The sequence below is a fragment of the Rhinoderma darwinii genome, chromosome 1, assembly GCF_050947455.1.
Source record: "Rhinoderma darwinii isolate aRhiDar2 chromosome 1, aRhiDar2.hap1, whole genome shotgun sequence".
NCBI classification, from domain to species: domain Eukaryota; kingdom Metazoa; phylum Chordata; class Amphibia; order Anura; family Rhinodermatidae; genus Rhinoderma; species Rhinoderma darwinii.
In genome coordinates this window covers 337,511,930-337,535,726 of record NC_134687.1, presented here as the reverse complement: position 1 = coordinate 337,535,726, position 23,797 = coordinate 337,511,930, and the positions used below count along the sequence as shown (strand labels likewise).

General features: G+C 40.6%; 1 protein-coding gene across 3 annotated transcripts in view; it reads right to left on the bottom strand.

Annotated features, from left to right (window-relative positions):
• The window catches only part of ADAMTSL1 (ADAMTS like 1), a 341,136-nt gene that overhangs the window by 247,495 nt on the left and 69,844 nt on the right, over positions 1-23,797 (bottom strand). For all 3 annotated transcript variants that reach the window (XM_075825670.1, XM_075825676.1, XM_075825684.1), the window contains exon 2: positions 15,620-15,747. In XM_075825670.1, the coding sequence (XP_075681785.1) occupies positions 15,620-15,747 (128 nt within the window). The remainder of the gene's footprint in view (positions 1-15,619; positions 15,748-23,797) is intronic.

Sequence of the window (23,797 nt, the reverse complement as noted above, 5' to 3'; positions counted from 1 at the left end):
CACTGTGATGACACTAATGGCAGTTGTAAAAAAATGTTTTTTACGTGTTGCCATCCAGTCTGTATTTTGCTGACCGTGATAACATGCCACATACAGTTTTCCAGTAAAGGTGGCAACCCAGAAGACCCCAACCACCTGTTGCTAGCAACATATAAGAATTCCTATATAATATGGCTAGTGAGAAACTGACTTGTGCTGCTCTACAGGAAGCAATGCAAGTGCAGATTTGGAATTTGGCACATTCACAATCGAAACATAGCTTGTATAAATCACCTCGGTTCAGTGACATGCATTTTCCTTCCAAAACTCACAATACACAAAAGTATATTTATCTCAGTGTATTCTGAAATCATTTAAATGTGTCTCCAGGTATGAGAAAAACCACGCCAACAACAACATAAAACAACCTCCACAAGCTATATCATATCTCGACTGCTGACACTGACGCATGGACATTCCATCCCTAACACGTTGCAGACACCGGTAATTAATTCCATATAATACTATGGGATGCATATTGCTTACAAAACGAGGGAATCATGTTAACACGTATGTAGTAATATTTATATGTATTTAATAATTATTGTTTATTAAATAAAATAAATACACATTATAACAAATGCTTACAGTATATAGAAAAAGGTGTAGCAAAGTATTCTTCTACGATACCAGTGACCACAGAAACATAGCCATGACTTATGTGTTTGATATTGATGCGTACGTTAACACCACACTATAAGTAGTCAACCGGAGGGTTTTACACTAGGTTCTGATATTTTTTATTCAATTCAAATATTTATGCAAATTCCCTCATTTAACCGAGCTAGAAGCTTGTGACTGGCTTACAAGACCCTCTGAGCTCTCTTGACGTGCTTGTTTTAGTAAATACTTGTATTTACCAATTCTGGAGCATCTTTTGTTTGAACTGTGTGTTGTGCCATTCCTCTGTTGTTCCTCCTGGAAATGTATAACTAAATGACCAAATGGGTGTTACCATTCCCCTTGTCAATAGAATGTATCCCTACACAGTCGGACACTTCCTAATCAGTGCTGACAGTGTCAGATTGTTTAGGAGCACACCCTATTGACAAGGAGAATGATAACACACAGTTGGCAATTAATTCATACCTTTCCGGGTGGAATAACAGAGTAATGGCACACTAGAATTGGAATTTCATGGGTAATTCAAGTATTTACTAAAACAGACAAGTCAGGAGAGCTAAGGTTGTGTTCACATCTGAAGAATTTCCATTATTCTGTTGCATTATAAAGAACATAATACCGAAAATAATGGAAGCACCAGATCCGTTACATGATGAACGCCAACATAGTCCGACATTTCCCCGTCATGGTTTCCGTCAATTTGCTGGACAAAATAACGTAGCATGATTCGCTGTTTTGTCCAGGAAATATGACAGACCGTGTGACGGAGACTCCTAATGTGAACACAGCCAGATAGGTCCTCTTTGACCCCTTACCCCTGCATGCATTCTTGCCTTAATGACCAAGCAATTGTTTGGTCATTGATTGTTTTACTTTTTCCATCGTCACATTCAAAGTGCTATAACTTTTTTATTTTCCGTAGACATGGCTGTATGAGGACTTGTTTTTGCGGGATGAGCTGTATTTTTCAATGGCACCATTTTGGGGTAAAATAGAATTTTTGGATTAACGTTTATTAAAAAAAACAGCTATGTAGCCATAGTTCCATGCATTTTCAATTTATGCCGTTCACCATGTGGTGCTAATATCATGCTACCTTTATTCTATGGGTCGGTACGATTACGAAGATACCAAATATGTATAGTTTTTTTTATGTTTTACTGCTTTTTCAGATCAAAAACTTTTTTCAACTAAAATAATTTTATTTTGCATCGTCGCTTTCCAAGAGCCATAACTTTTTTTATTTTTCTGTTGATGTCGCCATATGAGGGATTGTTTTTTGTGGGACTTCATTGCTATGATTTTGGGGTACAACTTATTGATTAGCTTTTATTATTATTTTTTGGGGGGGGGAATGGAAAAAATAGCAATTTTGCCATTGTTTTTTTTCATTATTTTTTTCATGGCATTCACCTTGCAGTTTAAATAATATGCTAACGTTATTTTTTGGGTCATTACAATTGCAGCGATACCATATATGTATTGTTTTTATTTATTTTTCACATTTTTACTAAATTAAAACTCTTTTAATGAAAAAAAATGGTTTTATTTGTTTTCTGTGTACCTTTATAAATAATTTTTATTTCACATTCATTATTTTTTCAGCCCCACTAGGGACTTCACTGTGCGATCTTTTGATTGCAGATATGTATAATGCTTTGGTATACTTAGTATACCAAAGCATTATTGCCTGTAAGAATAAAACTGACAGGCAATTTATTAGGACGTGCCTCTGGCATGGGAGCCTTTGTTAGGCTTGGCTGCTATGGCAACACATCGGCAGCCCGCAATCACATTTGCGGGCCGCTGATGGGAGACAGGGGGAGTTCCCTCCCTCTGTAAATGATCTTATTATATTATTATAATTATCTTATTACAATTATATTATCATCTGAGGGGTTAAATGGTCGCGATTGAAGGAAACTTTGATCGCTACTGTTGGAGCAGGAGCCTGGCTGTCATCAGACAGCCGAGGAACCCGCTCCAGCCTGCAAGGGACACCCGTGTAGGACGATGATTAGGCCTCCATGAAAAGGCGTATCGGCGGTCATTAAGGGGTTAAAAATGAGGGGTTTGGTTTCAAGAACAGAATATTACCGATTGTGTAGATACATAGATATTTTAACAAAGTTGCTAATGGTCCATTTTGGAGCTTTTAAGATATACTTTTCTCCAGAGCATAAGGAACAAATCATTATGCTATATCCTAACACATTATACTTACCAAAACGTACTTATTCATGTACGGAGCAATGTGCTTGGGCACAACTGTGCAGGGATTTAACTTCCCTCCATTGCTCTCCTTTTTACAGGAATATGTCGATGGCTAACGGGCTTTCAGAACATAATATGTTGCTGTATTTCTGTTGTCGAAGAGCCATGCACTGTAGAAGCACAAAGGATAGTAAGGCTATGTTCACACGGCTTATTTTCAGTCGTTTTTTGGGCCGTAAACCCCCCCAAAAAAACGGCTGGAAAAACAGAAGCTGAACGTCTCCAAACATCTGCCCATTGATTTCAATGGGAAAAATGGCGTTTCGTTACGACGGGGCGTTTTTATATGCGGTCATCTGAAAAAACGTCGCGTAAAAACCAATGCCCCATAAAAAGAAGTGCATGTCACTTCTTGAGCTGTTTTTGGAGCCGTTCTTTCATTGGGTCAATAGAAAAACAGCTCCAAAGACGGCCGCAAAAAATGCCTGATTAAACGTTAGTGGTTTTAAAAACGGTTGAAAATCAGAGGCTGTTTTCCCTTGAAAACAGCTTTGTATTTTACAGCCATTTTTAGTTTAGCGAGTGAACATACCCTTAGGGCTTATTTGCACGAACGTGATATACGTCCGTGAAACGCGCGTGATTTTCACACGGCTCGCACGGATCTGTATTATCACGTGCAGATAGTCAGTGATTTTTGCGCAGCGTGAGTCCGCTGGGTAAAACTCACGACATGTCCTATATTTGTGCGTTTCTCGCGCATCACGCACCCATTGAAGTCAATGGGTGCGTGAAAATCACGCGCACCACACGGAAGCACTTCCTTGGGACGCGCGTGATTCGCGCAACAGCAGTAAGAATTATGATTGAAAACAGAAAAGCACCACGTGCTTTTCTGTTTGCAAACATACAAACAGAGTGTCATAATGATGGCGGCTGCGCGAAACTCACGCAGCCGCGCATCATATGGTGATGTCACACGGAGCTGTTAAGTACCTTTTGCACGCGCAAAACGGCACATTTATTGTGCACACAAAACGCACATGCTCGTGTAAATCTGGCCTTAAACTGTTAGGCTCTGTTCAGATGTATTTACTAGTGGATCCACAGCAGAAATACGACACTTGGACTGCTGCAAAAGATGTGTAGTGTGATATACCGCAGATTCACACTCAGATTTGAGCCATTTAATGAGCATAATCCAAATGGAGTGATTCCCTGCGGAATCCGTTAAAATAAGTAGCATGCTACTTAAAGAGGCTCTGCCACCACATTATAAGTGGCGTATCTCCAACATAATCAGATCGGCGCTGTAATGTAGATAACAGCAGTGTTTTATGTTTAGAAAAATGATCATTTTTGACGGCGTTATGACCTATTTTAGCTTTATGCTAATGACTTTCTTAATGGACAACTGGGCGTGTTTTACTTTTTGACCAAGTGGGCGTTGTGGAGAGAAATGTATGACGCTGACCAATCAGTGACCAATCAGCGTCATACACTTCTCTCCATTCATTTACACAGCGCATAGGGATCCTGCTAGATCACTATGTGCAGTCACTTACTTACATATTAACGTTACTCAAGTGTCCTGACAGTGAATAGAGAGGCCAATAGAGTGGAGCATGTTCAGTAGGAGTTTGTGGTCTACAGGGTCAAAGGCTGCAGAGAGATCCAGAAGAATCAGTAGAGAGTATTTACCATTAGATTTAGCCGCCAAGAGATCATTTGAGACTTTAGTAAGGGCAGTTTCTGTGGAGTGTAGAGTGTGGAAACCAGATTGTAAGGGGTCTAGAATGGAGTTGGCAGAGAGATAGCGAATAAGGCGAGAGTAGACCAAGCGTTCCAGGAGTTTGGAGATGAAGGGAAGATTAGAGACCGGTCGGCAGTAAGCAGCATTAGATGGGTCAAGAGTTGTTTTTTTCAGTAATGGGTTTATAACAACTACAAAATATTTCACTTGGACTGGAAATGTAGATATAAGTGAAAGAAATAAAATATAATTAGGCATAGGACAAGGCGATACAGCAAAGAGATTTCAGGGGCCACCATCTGCCATATTAATAATAGGATCATCTAGCTACTCAGACCCATATGCCGTGAACTGGTTACTCTTAAACTAAGCTCTCGGTTTCTGGTCCTAATAACGTACAAACAGCTGCAGATGAATTATCCCTTAGATAACTGCTAATATTTGTTTCAGACCTCTTTCTGTTACCTTAGCCAGAACAAACCCTCCTCCGCATACAAAAATCTTTTTAAGTATTTTAAGATATGATTTGGCAGAATGACATTCACTTTTTACACTCTTCAACCATACACGCCCTGAGCTTCACCCTGTCCTAGAGTTAATGCAGGATTTCCTATAGGAAACAAAGACGTTCATGGATTCTGACCTTTTGCGCTCGCACACTAAAACATCTGTATACAGGGATTTCCCATTTGGTTAAATCCACATCTTTATTAGCAGACTTGTGCAATTTTGCCTTTTTTTTTAATGGAACAACTTTTTTTTTTCTTCCTTGTGCGTTCCAAATACTGAATAAGCTCGGCTTTCGAGCCCCCGCCCCCCTATAAAAGTTAGAAGTTCCTGCTTTCATCCATAAAATATAGAAATCCAAGCACTGCAGGTTTCCTTCCTACATTTTGTTGGGGTTGCTAAATCATTTTTAGACTATACAGTACATTGCTGTAGATCGGAATAAAATTATGGCAGACTATTTGACTTCCAGGTCATAAAAAGTACTGGACTTAAGGAGACACCATAATTACAATATGACATCATTGTGTGAGCATAGTAACTTCAATGTCAGCTACCATGCGGGTCATGTTTCTGAGACTGCAAGAAATGACAGTATAAAAAATAGAGACCTATGTGTTTTATATGTCTGCTTGCTTTATGGCTTTCACCTTATATGCATCCAGCTCAAAATACTCATACTACATAGCTGAATGTTCATTTTTTTTTTAACCAATTGTAAGGAGCTTGTTGGTGGACATGCTCCAACTGCAATTGTGGTATTACATTTTCTTGGAGCATGTTAACCAGTTCAGGACCGGGCTATTTTGAGCCTTCAGGACCAGACACCGTTTAGCCATTTTTAGCACGCGTTAGTTAAATGGCTATAACCTTTTTATTTGTTGGGTTAACGACGTGATTCATGCGATGTTTTTTTCCGTAGACCATGCAGGTTTCTTTTTTTATCGTTTTTATACACATCCTTTTTGCTATTTTAGAATTTTTATTCTTAAAGTTTGAAAATAATACTGTAGTAAAAAAATAAGCTTTTTTACATTTCAGCTATTTTTGTTTTGATAACAACATAGTTTTACCCTAAAATAGACCTTTTATTTGTGATCGTCATTGTCTACCGTAAATTTTAATATATTACATGTCTATATTAGGGTAATTGGGTCCGGGCTAGTGTCACGACAATGATTGGCAGGGGGGGAACATTTTTTTGGGGTGGGTATTTTATGTGTATTTATTATTCATTTTTTTTGCACTTTAATTTATTTTATTTTTTTTATTACTATGGTCTGTCCATCAAAGGTCAAAAAAGACCTTTGGGGAACTTTATATATATATATTTTTTCTTTTACACCATGTTTTTCCACTGTAACTGGAGCTGCACAGCAGCCCCAGTTACGGGGGAAATCAGCCCTCTCATAGTGACGATGTCACTAATAGGCAGCCACTGTCTCTATTCCTATACACAGCGTTCAATGAGCACTGTGTACAAGTGATCAGAGAAGACAGAAGCAATGAAAGCTGCTTCTATCCTCTCCTCAGGGTCCCCGGCAGTCACTGACAGTCACTGACTGCTGGAGACCCGACATTCAGCTGCCCGATCGCGCGGGCAGCAAGTTAAAACCCGAGCCGTAAAAAGTCTATGGCTCGGGTTTTAAGGACCTGTCCCTGACCATTGGCCGTAAATACACAGCCAGCGGTCGGGAACCAGTTAAGGTACAAGTCCGAGGTAAATGTTGTATTGTAGAAGATAAGTCCAATTACCCCTTTACATGAAAGGGCCGCCCAAACTGTAACCCAGGTTGAGTCTACTGTTCCTCAATTGTTGTAAGAGGGTTTTCTGATGAGTAATAAACACAGATGTGCCCAGTAACAGCACCGGAAAGGTTGTAGTTGGCTTCATCAGACCATTATTTTTATAATAATGCCAACTCCTTGTGTTTCTTCATTCAAAATTGCCTCACAAAATTGTAATTAGACTCTGAAATATCTCCCCCTGTATACCTAGTTATGCACCCTCCTGTATATGCAATGATTTAGTGGTTATAAGTGTGTCAACTAATACGAAGAATGAATTGTCTCAGTGGTATGGCAATTTGTGCTAATTCTCTCAAAGTTACCATTCACACAAATTGCAGAAAATTTGCTTATAAAGAATAAGAAAACAGGTAAAAATGGAAATGTATCTGTGAAAGCCTACTCAACAAATAGGGCTCTATAGTATATTGATAACTCACTATGAAGTTATATGTGCAAAAGTATACTGTCCATTAAGGATATGTTCACACAGGGCGGATACACTGCAGAAAATAACACAGGGAGTTCCAACCGAAAAACCAGACGAATTTGAGGTGCAGTTTTTCGGCCGAAATGTCAGCTGCGGAAAACTGCACGTTCAAAAACAAAACAAAACACGTACATACCCTCCTGTCATTGGCTGCAGCAGTCAATGGGATGAAACGTCATCCCAGGAGGCCGGCCTGGACGAAGAAACACAGAATTCTGGGTAAGTATAAGATTTTTTTTTTCTGAGTTGCAATATCTGCTATTTGTTGCGGGTTTGACTCCAACAGGGAACACCCACAACACAAAAAGCAGCAATTACGTAAATATAAATGACATGCTGCGGATTAAAAAACCGCACCGCAGCTCAATTTCTGAGCATTTTTTTCCTGCTCATTATTTACGCAGCGGGTGGATGAGATTTGTTCAAATCTCATCCAGTTTGCTGCTACTGTATTATGGTGCGGATTTTCTGCAACAAAACGCTACGTGTGAACTTTCCCCTAAAGTAAGCTTCAGTTAAAATGTTGTACTATCTGAATGATTTGTTTAGTGCAACTCAACATAAAGTAAATGGTTAAAAAGATCTTGGAGGACGTCCAATAAAAATGATAATGTAATGTAGTCATAAGGCTCCCAAGTCCTGTAGAGTTTTAATCCTAACCACAAATGCTTAGCATGTTTGAATGTGAACATATCTATATTTCCAAGGAAAACAATATCTGACAGCTAAAGAAATTTGATTCTAATCAGGGTGCTGGAAAGAAATGGAAGCAAATGTATTATTTGTCCTTGCTTCATACCTACGTATCTACATCTTAAGCATTAACTGTTCCTGTAGCGTGGAGCACATTTGTTCTGTCATTTGAAATTATATAGAATAAGGGTATGTTCACACAGAGTGTTTGCAGGCGTATTTCGGGGCGTTTACGCCTCAAAAAACGCCTGGAAAAACGGAAGCAGAACGCCTACAAACATCTGCCCATTAATTTCAATGGGAAATACGGCGTTCTGTTCCGACATGGCGATTTTTGTACGCCTCTTTTTCATAAAACGGCACGTAAAAAGATGTCCACGAAAAAGAAGTGCATGTCACTTCTTGGGACGCTTTTGGAGCAGTTTTTCAATGACTATAGAAAAACAGCTCCAAAAACGGCCGTAAAAAACGCAGCGAAAATCGCGAGTGGCTTAAAAAACGTTTGAAAATCAGGAGCTGTTTTCCCTTGAAAACAGCTCCGTATTTTCAGATGTTTTTGATTTTGTGTGTGCACATACCCTTAATGTGAACCTCATTACACAAGTGGATGATATAAAAACTGTAATATTACTATAAAATCTGCTGGAAATAACCAAAAACAATCTGAATGAAACCGCAAGTCATCTTTTCTAATGGCCATTTTCATCAAAGCATCCCACATTCTTAAGGAAAAGTGAAGTAGATATTCAGGTAATAAGGAACAAGTCTTCCTGCTAAAATTCATTGACTAGAAAAAAAACTAACAATAAAATGTAAAAGTGTTGTCCCATCTGGACAAGTTCTACACTAAATGAGGATGCGCTTGCAACAGTTTGTAAATGGAGGCCTAGTCAACATCTTGAACTCTTTGCCATGTGTTTCAAACCATTCCTGAACCGATTTTGCAGTGTGACAGAAGAATTTTGCCATAAAGGGGTGCAACATTGTTTACGTAGGTGGTATGTGTCAAAGTATCATATGAAGGCCTGAACTCATGATTTCCCAGGAGAACATTGCCCACAGCATCACACTACCTCTGCCTGCTTACCTTCTTCACATAGTGCACCCTGGTGCCATCTCTTACCCAGGTAAGCGATGCACATCAACCTAGCCATCCACAAGAACAGGGATTTATCAGACCGGGCCACCTTCTTCCATTACTCTATGGTGCAGTTCTAATTCTCACGTGCCCATTTCAGGCACTTTCGGCAGTGGACAGGGGTCAGCATGGCCGTTCTGACCGGTCTGCAGCTACGCAGCAAGTTGTGATGCACTGTGTGTTCTCACACCTTTTTATCATAGTCAGCATTAACTTTTTCATCAATTTATGCTCGACGGTTCACCGGTTGTCCTTCCTTGGACCACGTTTAATAGGTACTACACACTGAATGCTGTGAACACCCCACAATATTTGCTGTTTTGGAGATGCCCTGACCCAGTCGTCTATCCACTACAATTCGGACTTGTTAAAGTCACTCAGATCCTTACGCATGCCCATTCTTCCTGCTTCCAACTTCAAGGACTGACTGTTCACTTGCTGCCTAATACATCCCATGCTTTGACAGGCAGCAATGGAATGAGATAATCGATGTTATTCACTTGACCTGTCAGTGGTTTTAATGTCATGGCTGATCAGTGTATATTCATTATTGAGGGCAAGAACTAATGTGAATGGTAATTGTATAGCGCTGCAGAATATGTTAGTACTATATAAGCAACAATTAAATGATTGGAACCTTTATCATTAAAAGAATTGCTTACAAAAATGGCAGTGTGAACTGCATATCATACGCCTCTGGAAAAAGTTCAACTTTACTTACACATACATTGCTGCCATTCAAAATATCTTGGTCCTGCACATCCGACTATTGTTACATATAAATGCAGGTCTTTTAAATGTTAACAATTTGCTATTTTGTCAATCAGCGCACGTGTTTACTAATTTATCCTCATGTGTAAAGGACCCTTACTCTTTTAATTGATATATGATTATGAGTAACGCACAGCATATAAGTAGTTCAAGTGCAAGTAAGCAGTCATGATCAGACTTCACTATGGTGATGTCACTGCACAGTGAAATTTCTTGTGATGTCATTGTACAGTGAAATTCCTTTAATCCCGGATCAGATAATACAAAAAGTCGGATAATCTGGCGCTTTTTCCCCCTGCACTGAATGCAATATAATGTACCTTCTCTTTTGTCCTTACAAGTGAGTTCAATATACTTTTTTCTCACTTTCCAAAAATTGTGAATTTTTTATAATCCTGCGTCTGTTAAATCGCATTGATTCTGGACGATATCTATAATGTTATTCTATTTTGCAGAGCATGTTTGTTTTTTTATCATAGGTGTTTTTTTGTTTTATCAAGAGATGTGATCAAATACAAGGTACGCTGCAATGAAAAATATCTGTCTTTTGAAATTGTGTCCCATTTTTCTGTGTCAAGGAATACAAATTTATATAATAAAGCCGTCATTTTTGAAACTTATGAAAGTTTTAATCAACATTCTTTATGTTTTAGTGATTCAGAACTAAAAATCAGTTACTAAAGATTGCAAGTATGGATTGTGACCTTTTTATATATTGTGGACTGTCATGCTTCAAAGTATTCGAGCTCTAATTAACATAACCTTAGGAATGGTTGTACTTGAACCTTTTAATTCCCTGAAGAAATCTTTGTACAAGGTATAAGCATCCTGTGTAATTACCATGTTGGGATTAATGTTGGCTTTTGAGTTGTCACATGCGACCACGATCTGATGAACCCACCCACAGATTAACACATGACCTTGGGACCTTTTTTATTCACGCGTACAATGGGATTTAAAATGGACAGAAATTTGTTAATTTATCACATTTGTGCAAGTGACATCTCCTGTGAATTGGTGTCAAGATGAATAGGGGTATCATTAGTTAAAAAAGTTATCAACATGATTTTTACACTCTGCAGTCAAAGCTCTAGAGATTACTTTTTTTTATTGAGTTGAATGAGATAATGTTTTACTTATTTTATAAACTCGTAGTAAAATTGTTATTTCACTAACTACACCTAGTACACTATGAAACTTGAGACTACTGCACAAAAAAATGAGCCAAACTATAGCCTGCCCCAAATTCTTTCAGATACCCTTCAAAAACTCACTGACGAACAGTTGGGGTGCAGTAAACGAAGATAGAGATAAAGAATCTATTACATTACAGGCCACTCCTAACTCTGTAAACCATACTGAACTCAGAAACAAATAAAACGTTTTCTATGAAAGCGATAGAGTTTTTCAAAAAGGTCAGTGTCTGCTTCCAGGCCTCCTGATCCTAAGTCTCCGCGACCCTAGTTCTCAAACTGTGGTACGTGTATTTAAGGGAGTAAACGCCATGTTACAAAGGCGTACTTGCACTGTCTTCATGCTGTGCTTCCAATAAGTGCAGACAGTGCACGATCACAGTCTTGGGGTTACGTTGATGTAGTTATTTTCAGTAGAAATAATGAAACATTAAGAAGCACTGTCCTAGATTGTGCTTGTACACAAAGTATGTAAAGTTGCCAAATTGTAAGGTAAAAGTTAAAAATACATTGTAGACTGGAAATCCTGAATGTAAGCACTAACAAAGTGTAGGTTGACCTTTGAACACCATTTTTATTTTACATATAGATTGGAGATGGGTAAAATACTAGAGCCTTCCGGAGCCAAATAGACTATTGCAGGCGCAATTAATTGCTTAGGTCAATACATCAAAAGGAACCAGCCCAAAAAGGAAAGCATCAGATGTACATTTCCAGGAACATTGACTACCTGGCTCATGGGATATGTACAGCCCTAATATACAGTAGATATAATTTACACAAAATGTCAGTTCCTTTACAAATACATTGCTTTACCTAACTTGTGTGCAGCTCTGTCCATTCATTCCTATGGAAGTTGCAGTTTTGAATCCCCATTTAATTTTTTATTCTATTTATAAACTGTAAAATTATGTTCAAAGGTGAAACTACAATAGAAATGATTTAATGACATATTGCATTTTACTAAGAATATAAATGATACAAAAAACAAATGTTACAGAAATACTCTAGTCTGTATAGAAATGGATCCCCTATTAAGCTTCCAACTCAGAAGTGCTCTACCCTTGGGTGGCGGAATGGCACAGTCCTGTGATGTGAGAGCACTGCACATTGCCTACAGCATAGTACAAATATAAGTGTTTGTATGTAAGGTTCCTCTTACACGGCCCACAAGGCTGCTCATTGATCGGCGCTCATTTGCTCCTTTCACAAGGAGCTATGTATGGGGACAAGCGCTCATTACTACGATGGCTCGTCCTCATACATTTCTATCATGTCGGCAGCACATCTCCCGGTTTACACAGGCAATGATCGAGAACGAGCGTTCTGTGAACGATTTATTTATCTCTGACATTTCTGATTAACATGCATATTATATATATATATATATATATATATATATATATATACACACACACACACGAAACCATAGTTTTTTTTATTCCACCTCAAGTGAGCCTCAAGGAGTGTTTATAGTTTTTTTTTTCCAATTAGCAAAATACAGAGTGAATGAACAGAAGATAAATCTAAATCAAATCAATATTTGGTGTGACCACCCATTGTCTTCAAAACAGCATCAATTCTTCTAGGTACACTTGCACACAGTTTTTTAAGGAACTCGGTATGAAGGTTGTTCCAAACATCTTAGAGAACTAACCACAGATCCTCTGTGAATGTAGGCTTCCTCGAATCTTTCTCTCTTCATGTAATCCCAGACAGATTTGATGATGTTGAGATCAAGGCTCTGTCAGGGCTATATTATCACTTCCAGGGCTCCTTGTTCTTCTTTACGCTGAAGATAGTTTTTAATGACATTGGCTGTATGTTGTTACATTTGGAGCCAATCAGATGCCTCCCTGATGGTATTACATGATGGATAAGTATCTGCCTGTATTTCTCAGAACTGAGGACACCATTAATCCTGACCAAATCCGCAACTCCATTTGCTGAAATGCAGCCCCAAACTTGCAAAGAACCTCAACCATGCTTCACTGTTGCTGCAGATACTCATTATTGTAGCGCTCTCCTGCCCTTCTGTAAATAAACTGCCTTCTGTTACAGTCAAATATTTAAAATTTTGACTCATCAGTCCAGAGCACCTTCTGCCATTTTTCTGCACCCCAGTTCCTATATTTTTGTGCATAGTTGAGTCACTTTGCCTTGTTCCCACGTCGAAGGTATGGCTTTTTTGGCGCAATTCTTCCATGAAGACCACTTCTGGCCAGACTTCTCCGAACACTAGATGGATGTACCTACTTTCTGCCAGTTCTTTTGATGATGGCACTGATGGACATCTTCCGATTTGGAAGGGAAGTAAGCATGATGTGTCTTTGATCTGCGCACTAGGTTTCCTTGGGCGATCACAGCGTTTACGGTCTTCAACGTTGCCCGTTTCTTTGTGCTTCTTCATAAGAGCTTGAACATCAGATCTTGAAACCCCAGTCTGCTTTGAAATCTTTTCCTGGGAGACACCTTGCTGATGCAGTATAACTACCTTGTGTCTTGTTGCTGTGCTTAGTCTTGCCATCTTGTCTGTGACATGAAACTGTCTTCCACAACCTCACCTTTGCAGAAGAGTTTGGCTGTTCTTCACCTCAGAGTTAATGACTGTGTTTCATACATATGAAAATGATGATCATTATCACCTATTTTGTATAATTGGTTAATCATACACCTGACTATGATCCTTCAAAATCCATGACTTTGTACACGTGCACCTAGAAGAATTTATGCTGTTTAGAAGGCAAAGGGTGGTCACACCAAATAATAATTTGATTTAGACTTCTCTTCTGTTCATTCATTTTGTATTTTGTTAATTGATTAAAAAAAATACTAGTAACACTCCTATTTTTGAAAGCATTCTCACTTTGCTGCATTTTTCCACAACTGCCTAAAGCTTTTGCACAGTACTGTATGTATATATATATATATATATATATATATATTGTTCAGCCATAACATTAAAAACATTGACAGGCTACGTGAATAGCAAGCAAAGGGGTGGAATATGATAGGCAGCGCAGCAAGTTGAAGTTGATGTGTTGGAAGCAGGAAAAATGGCAAAGCGCAAGAATGAATTTGAAAAGGACCAAACTATAAGGTCTAGACAATTGGGTGGGAGCATCTCCTAAACAGTAAGCCTTGTTATGCAATGGTTAGAACCTATTAAAAGTAATCCAAAGAAGGGCAAATGGTGAACTCGCAACAGGGTCACGGGCACAGGGAGCGAAGGTTAGCCTATCTGCTCTGACAACACATAAATTGCTGAAAAAATGAATCCTGGCTATGATAGAAAGGTGTCAGAACAGTGCATCACAGATTGCTGCTTTTTTGGATGCGTAGTCATAGACTGATCAGAGTGCCCATGCTTTAAAAAGTAATCCGCAGCACACCGTATTTTAATGCAACGATTTCTCTTCCTTGTAACATATGCAGATAAGAAGTATGCATATATTCCATCCAATGAATAGATAAAACAGATCAATGTATCCAGATATTATGACTTTTTGGTCCCTCTCAGGCCTTTATCTGGTCGAATTTGAATAGAATGGTGAACACCACGGAATGCCGAAAGCTGACCCCTTTTCACCGCCAAAGGCACCTACAATAGGCACTTGAGCATCAGAACTTGACCATAGAGCAATGGAAGTAGGTGGCATGGTCTGATGAATTTTGTTTTCTTTTACATGATGTGGACGTCCGTCAATGTGCATGTGCGTCACTTACCTGGGAAAGAGATGTCACCAGGATGCACTATGGGAAGAACGCAATCTGGTGCAGGCAGTGTAATGCTCTGGGCAATGTTCTACTGGGAACCTTGGGTCCTGGCATTCATGTGGATGTTACTTTGACACGTATCACCTACCTAAAGATTGTTGCAGACCAAGTACACCCCTTCATTGCAACGGTATTCCCTAATGGCAGTGGCCTCTTTTAGCAAACTAATGCACCCGGCAACACTGCAAAAACTGTTCAGGAATGTTTAAGGAACATGACTAAGAGTTCAAGATGTTGAATTGGCCATACCTACATTTTTGCCTTCCCCCTGATTCCAGTGCCATTTTTTTCTCTTTCTGTAGGCCCCTGTTTCCACGCTATCAGCCCCTTGCCCATATGCTGATTTACGAATACATTTACAACTGGGCAATCTCAGCCACATAGCGTCAATGGAGGGTTAACCTAAGACAATCTGTCAGATTTTATAATATAAAATATAAATTATACTAGATGAATTCGATTTTAACGATATGTCAAGAGCCTTTGAAATAAAAGTACACAAAAGTTGCACTTTGAGCCAAATGACAAAGTCAGCCCCACTATACCTAACAAACTCAGAAAGTCTTGGAGCAATTGAGAGATGCTTAGGGTAAAATTAATCCTCTATATAAAGAAAAACTGTTAATTCTTACTTGCTACTAAGGCACCTCCGTAGGGAATATGAGGCTCCCCCGCCGCATGTCCTTGAACATTCACTCCATGATCCCCAAGCATCCCATAGAGTGTCACGGTCCTCCTCTGATCGAGCAGTACGAGAGCTCTATGGTCACAAAAAAACAAAATGTAAGTTTTAGCTTTCAAAACATAATACATTTTTACATTTCACTTTAACTTATTTCTACACGTTAGGTCTGTCTATATTTCATTATTGGAACCCAAGAGTAATTTGTATGGAATAGTAACATAATGGCACCCTCAGGGTTTCTCTTAGCAAGGAAAAGAGAGAAAAGGCTTTGTACAACTTTTAGTTTTTTGTTTTTTTTGTAATTGCAAACACATCTGAAGGGATCATTTAGTAAAAAGTATACAGAATTAGCTATTCATTTCGCCATGGCAAATAAACTCCCACTAATTGCAGCAGGAAACTTAGTACATCAACCGTTCCACGCAGCAATCAAGTGTAGGATCGGCCCTAGTGTTCTGTGGATGAAACGGACTACGAAACAGGAGGGACAGCACAAAGGTGTTTATCCAAGGAGGTAGTGAAATCACCTCCTGTGTCAGTAATCCAAGAGTAAAAGGGCATATAGCGCATGATGCAATTTCCAGACCTTCATTCATTAAATGCAAGTAGAAACCAGCGGTCTATGTGCCATAATCCATCGTCAAAAAAAGAACTCATAAATTAATGCCACTCAAGGAAAAATGGCAATGTGATAGTTGACACTGCCAGTAATTTGTTTTTAACTACTATTGCAGAGGCAAAGAAAGTAATATTACCACATAAAAAAAATGAAATGGCTTTATCTTGTGAAAAGCGGCAGATGGTTAAGTCTGTCTGCTAGGCGGCAATAATAGTTAGCAAACTTAGCAGGTAATAAATAAGTCTTATAGGTTGGAAGAATGGGGCGTATTGCCAAGAAAGCATTAAAAATGACTACATCTACAGCCGCACAGCTTACATACTGTACTGTTGTCTTGCCCGCTCTGAATTACAAAGCAGCATGAGTAAGACCACTGTAAATCAGCTTCAGCTAACTGAAAAAGAACGGGCCTTATGTCCTCCCACCAAAATAATGGTTACTGAGATGAACATTTCAACAGCTCCAGCCTGCACCCCACATATTCATATCTCTTTATGTAAAACATAGGGATTTATATTACAAAAAATCGATATCTTCAAGCTGTATTGTTAATGTTTGCTATGAAATGTTACACACACATCAATACAGAATAAAGAAAGACTAATATCTAGAGTTTTACAAAACTGAATTACATATTCAGAACTTTTAGTCTGCTGCATTATTTCCACTATATATTCAATGTGTTTTTATATGTGACAGAAGATATAACTTTCGCTTGCACTATGTTCTAGTTTGAACTTAGCAGTTTTTATATACCATATTTAACATTTAGCAGTAGTCCCCAAACTTCTTCAGGGCAGGGAACGCCAAAAGCTACAGATGCCACTGAAGAACGCTAATCCATACCGTTGCCACGGTCATGGTAATGACGTAAAGGAAGACGTGTACGGTGAGGACAGCTGGGGAGCATCAGTGTTGGACATTTGAGCACATTTACTAATACTCCAGCAGTACTTTGTTTAGTGTGCTGATGCATGCTTATATGAATCTGCTTTAATGGTACCACACAAGTGAGCGCCAAGTTGTGCCACCACAGCCACACGCAGTATGTAGCTCATTAATATTCATATATTCACCAGTGAGCCCTGCTTTTTTTCAACGCAGTGAAATGAGATGATGTAAAGAATCTGCCATATGCCTTTTTCTCTTTAATCTGGTCCATGTTTAATTCCCTCTCATTAAACTTCGCCTCAGGATTGTTTCTATGAGTGAACAAAAAGCTGCCATGTCAGTATATAAAAGATCTTTTACATCTCCCTCACAATGATGTATAACAATGTCACTCACAACAATTTTTTCATCATTGTTCTGTTGTGGGGCTGCGTGTTTAATAATAATTTCAGTCTCACCCAGTTCTGACTATAGAAAAGACTGTAGAAACGTATATGCACATAGAAAGAAACTTCAGCGGAAGTCGCCGGATCAATAGTGAATATGAAAAATTCCTCCTACAGTCCACCGAATTGATGGATAGACTATTTACAAGAGGGTACTGTGAAATAGTCATTGCTGATAGACAATAGCCTATTTACAAAAATAAAAATAATAAAATAAAATGAAAAACGCCTTATTTCTCATTTGAATACAGCTCTGATAAGATAAGGCAATGTCTGATAAGATAAGACAATATATACACAGGAATTGCCATATTTTGGCTGATGACCCTGAATGCGTCGATCGTGCATGTGTACCATCTATTGTATCTTTTAGGAGGTGTAAATATCTGAGAGGTGAGTTGGTGAGAGGTAGATTTACAGAAATAAGGAATCATTTAAATTGGTAAAATCAATCAGCACCAAAAGGCATTTACAAAGTGGTCATTGCTCTTTCTGTTCACAAATGCTAAATACCGGACGCCTAAAGATTGGCGGTGTAGAATATAGAATTAAAGAACTTATTACCTGTCAGTCAAATTTTTTTGTGTATGTCATTTTTTTGTCCATGTGGATTTTTCTATCTAGAAAAAATACATTTGTCCATTATTTAAATATTTAGTGACTGAAAAAGGATGCCCTTGGTTAATAATCATATTCGGGAGGTACATGATACAAATACTAAAATACTATGAATTGTTGGGATTTTACGTGTATGTGCTTCATCTAATGGAGCAGACAGACATAAAAGACTCTTATAGTCCAACTGTGAGGCATATGGACCGTTAGGCTTAAATGAGAGGAATGATTTTGTATCATTCCTTTAGTTGAACAGTTGATTACAACGTTTATTTTATATTGTCTAAATTCTAAGTGGGATTCATAATAATGAACATTATTCTATTAATAGGTGATGATCTTTTTGTACTATGTTGTTTGATTGTAACGAATTAGTAACTTTGTAATTAGTAGTATGTATACAAGCTGTGTTGTATTGCTATATAATTTGGAGTGATGTGTTTTCCCATGAGGCCTTGATAAAGCGTGTGTGCACCCAAAACCGTTGTAGGCCAGTGGGAGACACTAATGCTCGGATGGTTATTGCGTTTTAACAATTTCTAAATAATGGAACAGTTGTAGCTGGTGAGTGCCGCCGACATTTCTTTCCGATAGGATTATGTTTGCAATTACTATTGTTGTCAAAAAATGTGCCACAATTTGGCGCACTTTGGCACATTTCATATTAGAACAGATGTCTGCACCTCTCTAGACACTTAAAAAAATAAAATAAAATGTGTGCCTTATTGCGCCAACATGCGCTAAAAATCGGACACAAAATTGTGCCCAAATTAAAGGGGTCTTCCGTAAGCCCAAAAGTAGTGAATGGCAGTTACGGAATTAGGAGGAAAAAATTGTCTAAAGTCTAACTAGATGCACCAAATTTATCATTCAGCATGCACCACTGATAAATTCGGCGTACCTTCTTACTGTTCAACAGAAAATAACTAAGTGATGCTATTTTTCTATTACAATATTTTATTTTGAAAAGCAAACAATTATTGCAAACATTGGGCCAGATTTATCAATGCATTTACATTGAAAAAGTGACAGAGGGTGTAAAGGATCTGCCAGGCACTGCTTCGGGGTTAACTCCCAGAATTAATCAGTCAACACCTGAGTGTACATCCCTGAGACAGACACCAGCTTCCTCCACTCAGGCTGGCAGGCTTAGGAGTGGGAGAGCCTATCGCAACCTGGCCAGACTCAGCTAGCTCCCGCCCTCGGTCTATTTAAGCCTGCTCTTCCTGTCCATCTGTGCTTGTGAATTCTTTCCTTGAGGTTTCCTGGCCCAGGTACAGCTCCTGCTACTTTTTGATCCTGCTCCATACAGACCCCGGCTTACCGACTACTCTTCTGCTTTTCGCTTTGTACCTCGCACTCTCCTGGCTTGACTCGGCTCGTTCACTACTCTGTTGCTCACGGTGTTTCCGCGAGCAACTGCCCATTTCCCTTGCTTGTATTCCCTTGTTTGTTTGTCGTGTTTGTCATGCACTTACTGAGCGCAGGGACCGCCGCCCAGTTGTACCCCGTCGCCTAGGGCGGGTCGTTGCAAGTAGGCAGGGACAGAGTGGCGGGTAGATTAGGGCTCACTTGTCCGTTTCCCTACCCCCCCCACCATTACAAATTCACAAGCCACCTTTGTAATGGTGGGGGGGGTAGGGAAACGGACAAGTGAGCCCTAATCTACCCGCCACTCTGTCCCTGCCTACTTGCAACGACCCGCCCTAGGCGACGGGGTACAACTGGGCGGCGGTCCCTGCGCTCAGTAAGTGCATGACAAACACGACAAACAAACAAGGGAATACAAGCAAGGGAAATGGGCAGTTGCTCGCGGAAACACCGTGAGCAACAGAGTAGTGAACGAGCCGAGTCAAGCCAGGAGAGTGCGAGGTACAAAGCGAAAAGCAGAAGAGTAGTCGGTAAGCCGGGGTCTGTATGGAGCAGGATCAAAAAGTAGCAGGAGCTGTACCTGGGCCAGGAAACCTCAAGGAAAGAATTCACAAGCACAGATGGACAGGAAGAGCAGGCTTAAATAGACCGAGGGCGGGAGCTAGCTGAGTCTGGCCAGGTTGCGATAGGCTCTCCCACTCCTAAGCCTGCCAGCCTGAGTGGAGGAAGCTGGTGTCTGTCTCAGGGATGTACACTCAGGTGTTGACTGATTAATTCTGGGAGTTAACCCCGAAGCAGTGCCTGGCAGATCCTTTACAGTACCCCCCCTTTTATGAGGGGCCACCGGACCCTTTCTAAGTGGACCTGGCTTACTGGGGAAACGCAGGTGGAACCTCCTGACCAATACCCCAGCGTGAACATCCCGGGCGGGTACCCAAGTCCTCTCCTCTGGCCCGTATCCTCTCCAATGGACCAGGTACTGGAGGGAGCCTTGGACTATCTTGCTGTCCACGATCCTGGCCACCTCAAATTCCACCCCCTCAGGGGTGAGGACGGGAACAGGAGGTTTCCTCGAGGGGGCCAAGGACGGGGAGCAGCGTTTCAGGAGGGAGGCATGAAACACGTTGTGTATACGAAAAGACGGGGGTAACTCCAGCCGGAAAGAGACAGGACTGAGGACCTCAATGACCTTATACGGCCCAATAAACCGGGGAGCAAACTTTTTGGACGGAACCTTGAGACGCAAGTTCCTGGATGACAACCACACCAGATCCCCGACCACAAACAGGGGGTTAGCAGAACGTCTTCTATCGGCCTGAGCCTTCTGTATGCTCTGGGACGCCTCTAGGTTCTTCTGAACCTGGGCCCAGACTGTGCACAGATCCCGATGAACGACCTCCAGGTTGTTCCAACAATCCCGAGGTGGAGGTCGTTCATCGGGATCTGTGCACAGTCTGGGCCCAGGTTCAGAAGAACCTAGAGGCGTCCCAGAGCATACAGAAGGCTCAGGCCGATAGAAGACGTTCTGCTAACCCCCTGTTTGTGGTCGGGGATCTGGTGTGGTTGTCATCCAGGAACTTGCGTCTCAAGGTTCCGTCCAAAAAGTTTGCTCCCCGGTTTATTGGGCCGTATAAGGTCATTGAGGTCCTCAGTCCTGTCTCTTTCCGGCTGGAGTTACCCCCGTCTTTTCGTATACACAACGTGTTTCATGCCTCCCTCCTGAAACGCTGCTCCCCGTCCTTGGCCCCCTCGAGGAAACCTCCTGTTCCCGTCCTCACCCCTGAGGGGGTGGAATTTGAGGTGGCCAGGATCGTGGACAGCAAGATAGTCCAAGGCTCCCTCCAGTACCTGGTCCATTGGAGAGGATACGGGCCAGAGGAGAGGACTTGGGTACCCGCCCGGGATGTTCACGCTGGGGTATTGGTCAGGAGGTTCCACCTGCGTTTCCCCAGTAAGCCAGGTCCACTTAGAAAGGGTCCGGTGGCCCCTCATAAAAGGGGGGGTACTGTAAAGGATCTGCCAGGCACTGCTTCGGGGTTAACTCCCAGAATTAATCAGTCAACACCTGAGTGTACATCCCTGAGACAGACACCAGCTTCCTCCACTCAGGCTGGCAGGCTTAGGAGTGGGAGAGCCTATCGCAACCTGGCCAGACTCAGCTAGCTCCCGCCCTCGGTCTATTTAAGCCTGCTCTTCCTGTCCATCTGTGCTTGTGAATTCTTTCCTTGAGGTTTCCTGGCCCAGGTACAGCTCCTGCTACTTTTTGATCCTGCTCCATACAGACCCCGGCTTACCGACTACTCTTCTGCTTTTCGCTTTGTACCTCGCACTCTCCTGGCTTGACTCGGCTCGTTCACTACTCTGTTGCTCACGGTGTTTCCGCGAGCAACTGCCCATTTCCCTTGCTTGTATTCCCTTGTTTGTTTGTCGTGTTTGTCATGCACTTACTGAGCGCAGGGACCGCCGCCCAGTTGTACCCCGTCGCCTAGGGCGGGTCGTTGCAAGTAGGCAGGGACAGAGTGGCGGGTAGATTAGGGCTCACTTGTCCGTTTCCCTACCCCCCCCACCATTACAGAGGGTCTGCATAAATATTGCATGGGACGGAACGCTATGGCAGAAACTGCCATAAACAAATTGATAAATCTGCCCCAGTGTGTATGTCTGATTTCTGTCTCCATAATATTACTGATCTGTGTTCTTATGATGAAAGGATTTGCTCTATACAGGTCATGTATTACGGGACCACAGGTAGGTGGCAGTGGGAGATCAATGAAACTCTGGGCAATCTTTAGGGTTTACTACATAAGCAAACAAGGTGCACTATGTAATATCACAGATTACAAATATGAATTAGGTGCAGCTACACAATAATTTATAAGAAGTAAAGAGTAGAATGCTGTGACACTTAATCGTCAGAGTGAATGAGCCAAAGTGCTTAGTAAGTGCTATGGCTCCTTCACAGATCTGGACAGGAGTGCTGCCGTGCAGGGAACTGTAACGTGTTCCAATTCACTTGAATAAAACTGTTGTGCAGTTCCCTCCACAGTGGGTGGATAGGAGCTTTGCTGTGCATGGAAAAAGCTGGGAGGAGTTCTGACCTGTCATTCAAGAGATCAAACCCCCACCGATCATGAAGTGATCAAATTATATGGCCTCACTTCCAATAGTGGGAAAACACCTGCAATTTGTGTTTTTGTTGCTGTTCCAGAATTATCTACAGTTGGTCTGAAGTATTTTTTTTGGACTACTGCTCATGTGGTGTGAAAAAGGCCTAATGCCGAATGCCTGGAAGGCAAATTATAGTTTTACAGCTGTTCATTTATGGAAATTCTTTTAACCATACCATGAAAAATGGCAAACAGCCCTCCAGAATTTGCATACAAGACATTGTAAGCCCCATTTTTGTGAGACAGTGGCACTTAAGCTTAGGTCATCTATCAGTCTGTGACTTTCCTCGAAGGGTCTCTTCTTCTCTAAGGGCATCTGACAGTCAGTAGCTTCACTCCATTTAGACTTTCTAAGGGCTCTTGCAGCACTGTCAGTGCTCTCTTCCTGAATCACTGCCTATAAAGCCTTCCAGAAGGAATACGGATGTGGTATACATTGCTGCTGAACTCTGGTTTGGGGCTGCTTTAATGCTTTATGGGAATCTTCTAAATCAGAATAACACAGGCATGTTCAGTATGGCTAAGAAATTTAAAAATAACTATTCCAGCACATGTAGCTTTTGGAAAAAAAAAAAAAAATGCCCCCAAAACAGATTTCTATTGTTGTTTTAGAAAATTAGTAGCCAAATAAAAATACAGTAATCATAAAATGATTAAGGAAACAATGTTTTGTTCATCACAGTGTACATATCATAACATTAACAGTAACATGTCTTTCAGATTTTATAAAACATATAAACAAATTAAGACATTAACCAAAATAATAAATCCACATCATCGGTTATAAAAAAAACACATAAATATCAAATCTAATAACAATGATAAAAGCATTTCAAATCAACACATGATAAATTCAGAGCTAAAAGGTACGATAAGTCCAGAGTCCAATAAATATAACCCCCTTAACTCAGCTCAAAAAAATGGCCCTGGATTGCTTGAGTTCCTGAAGGGAGAAAGATCACCATGTACCACCAAGTAATGGTTACTATTTCAATTTGGCGTTTTTCTGAGACGTG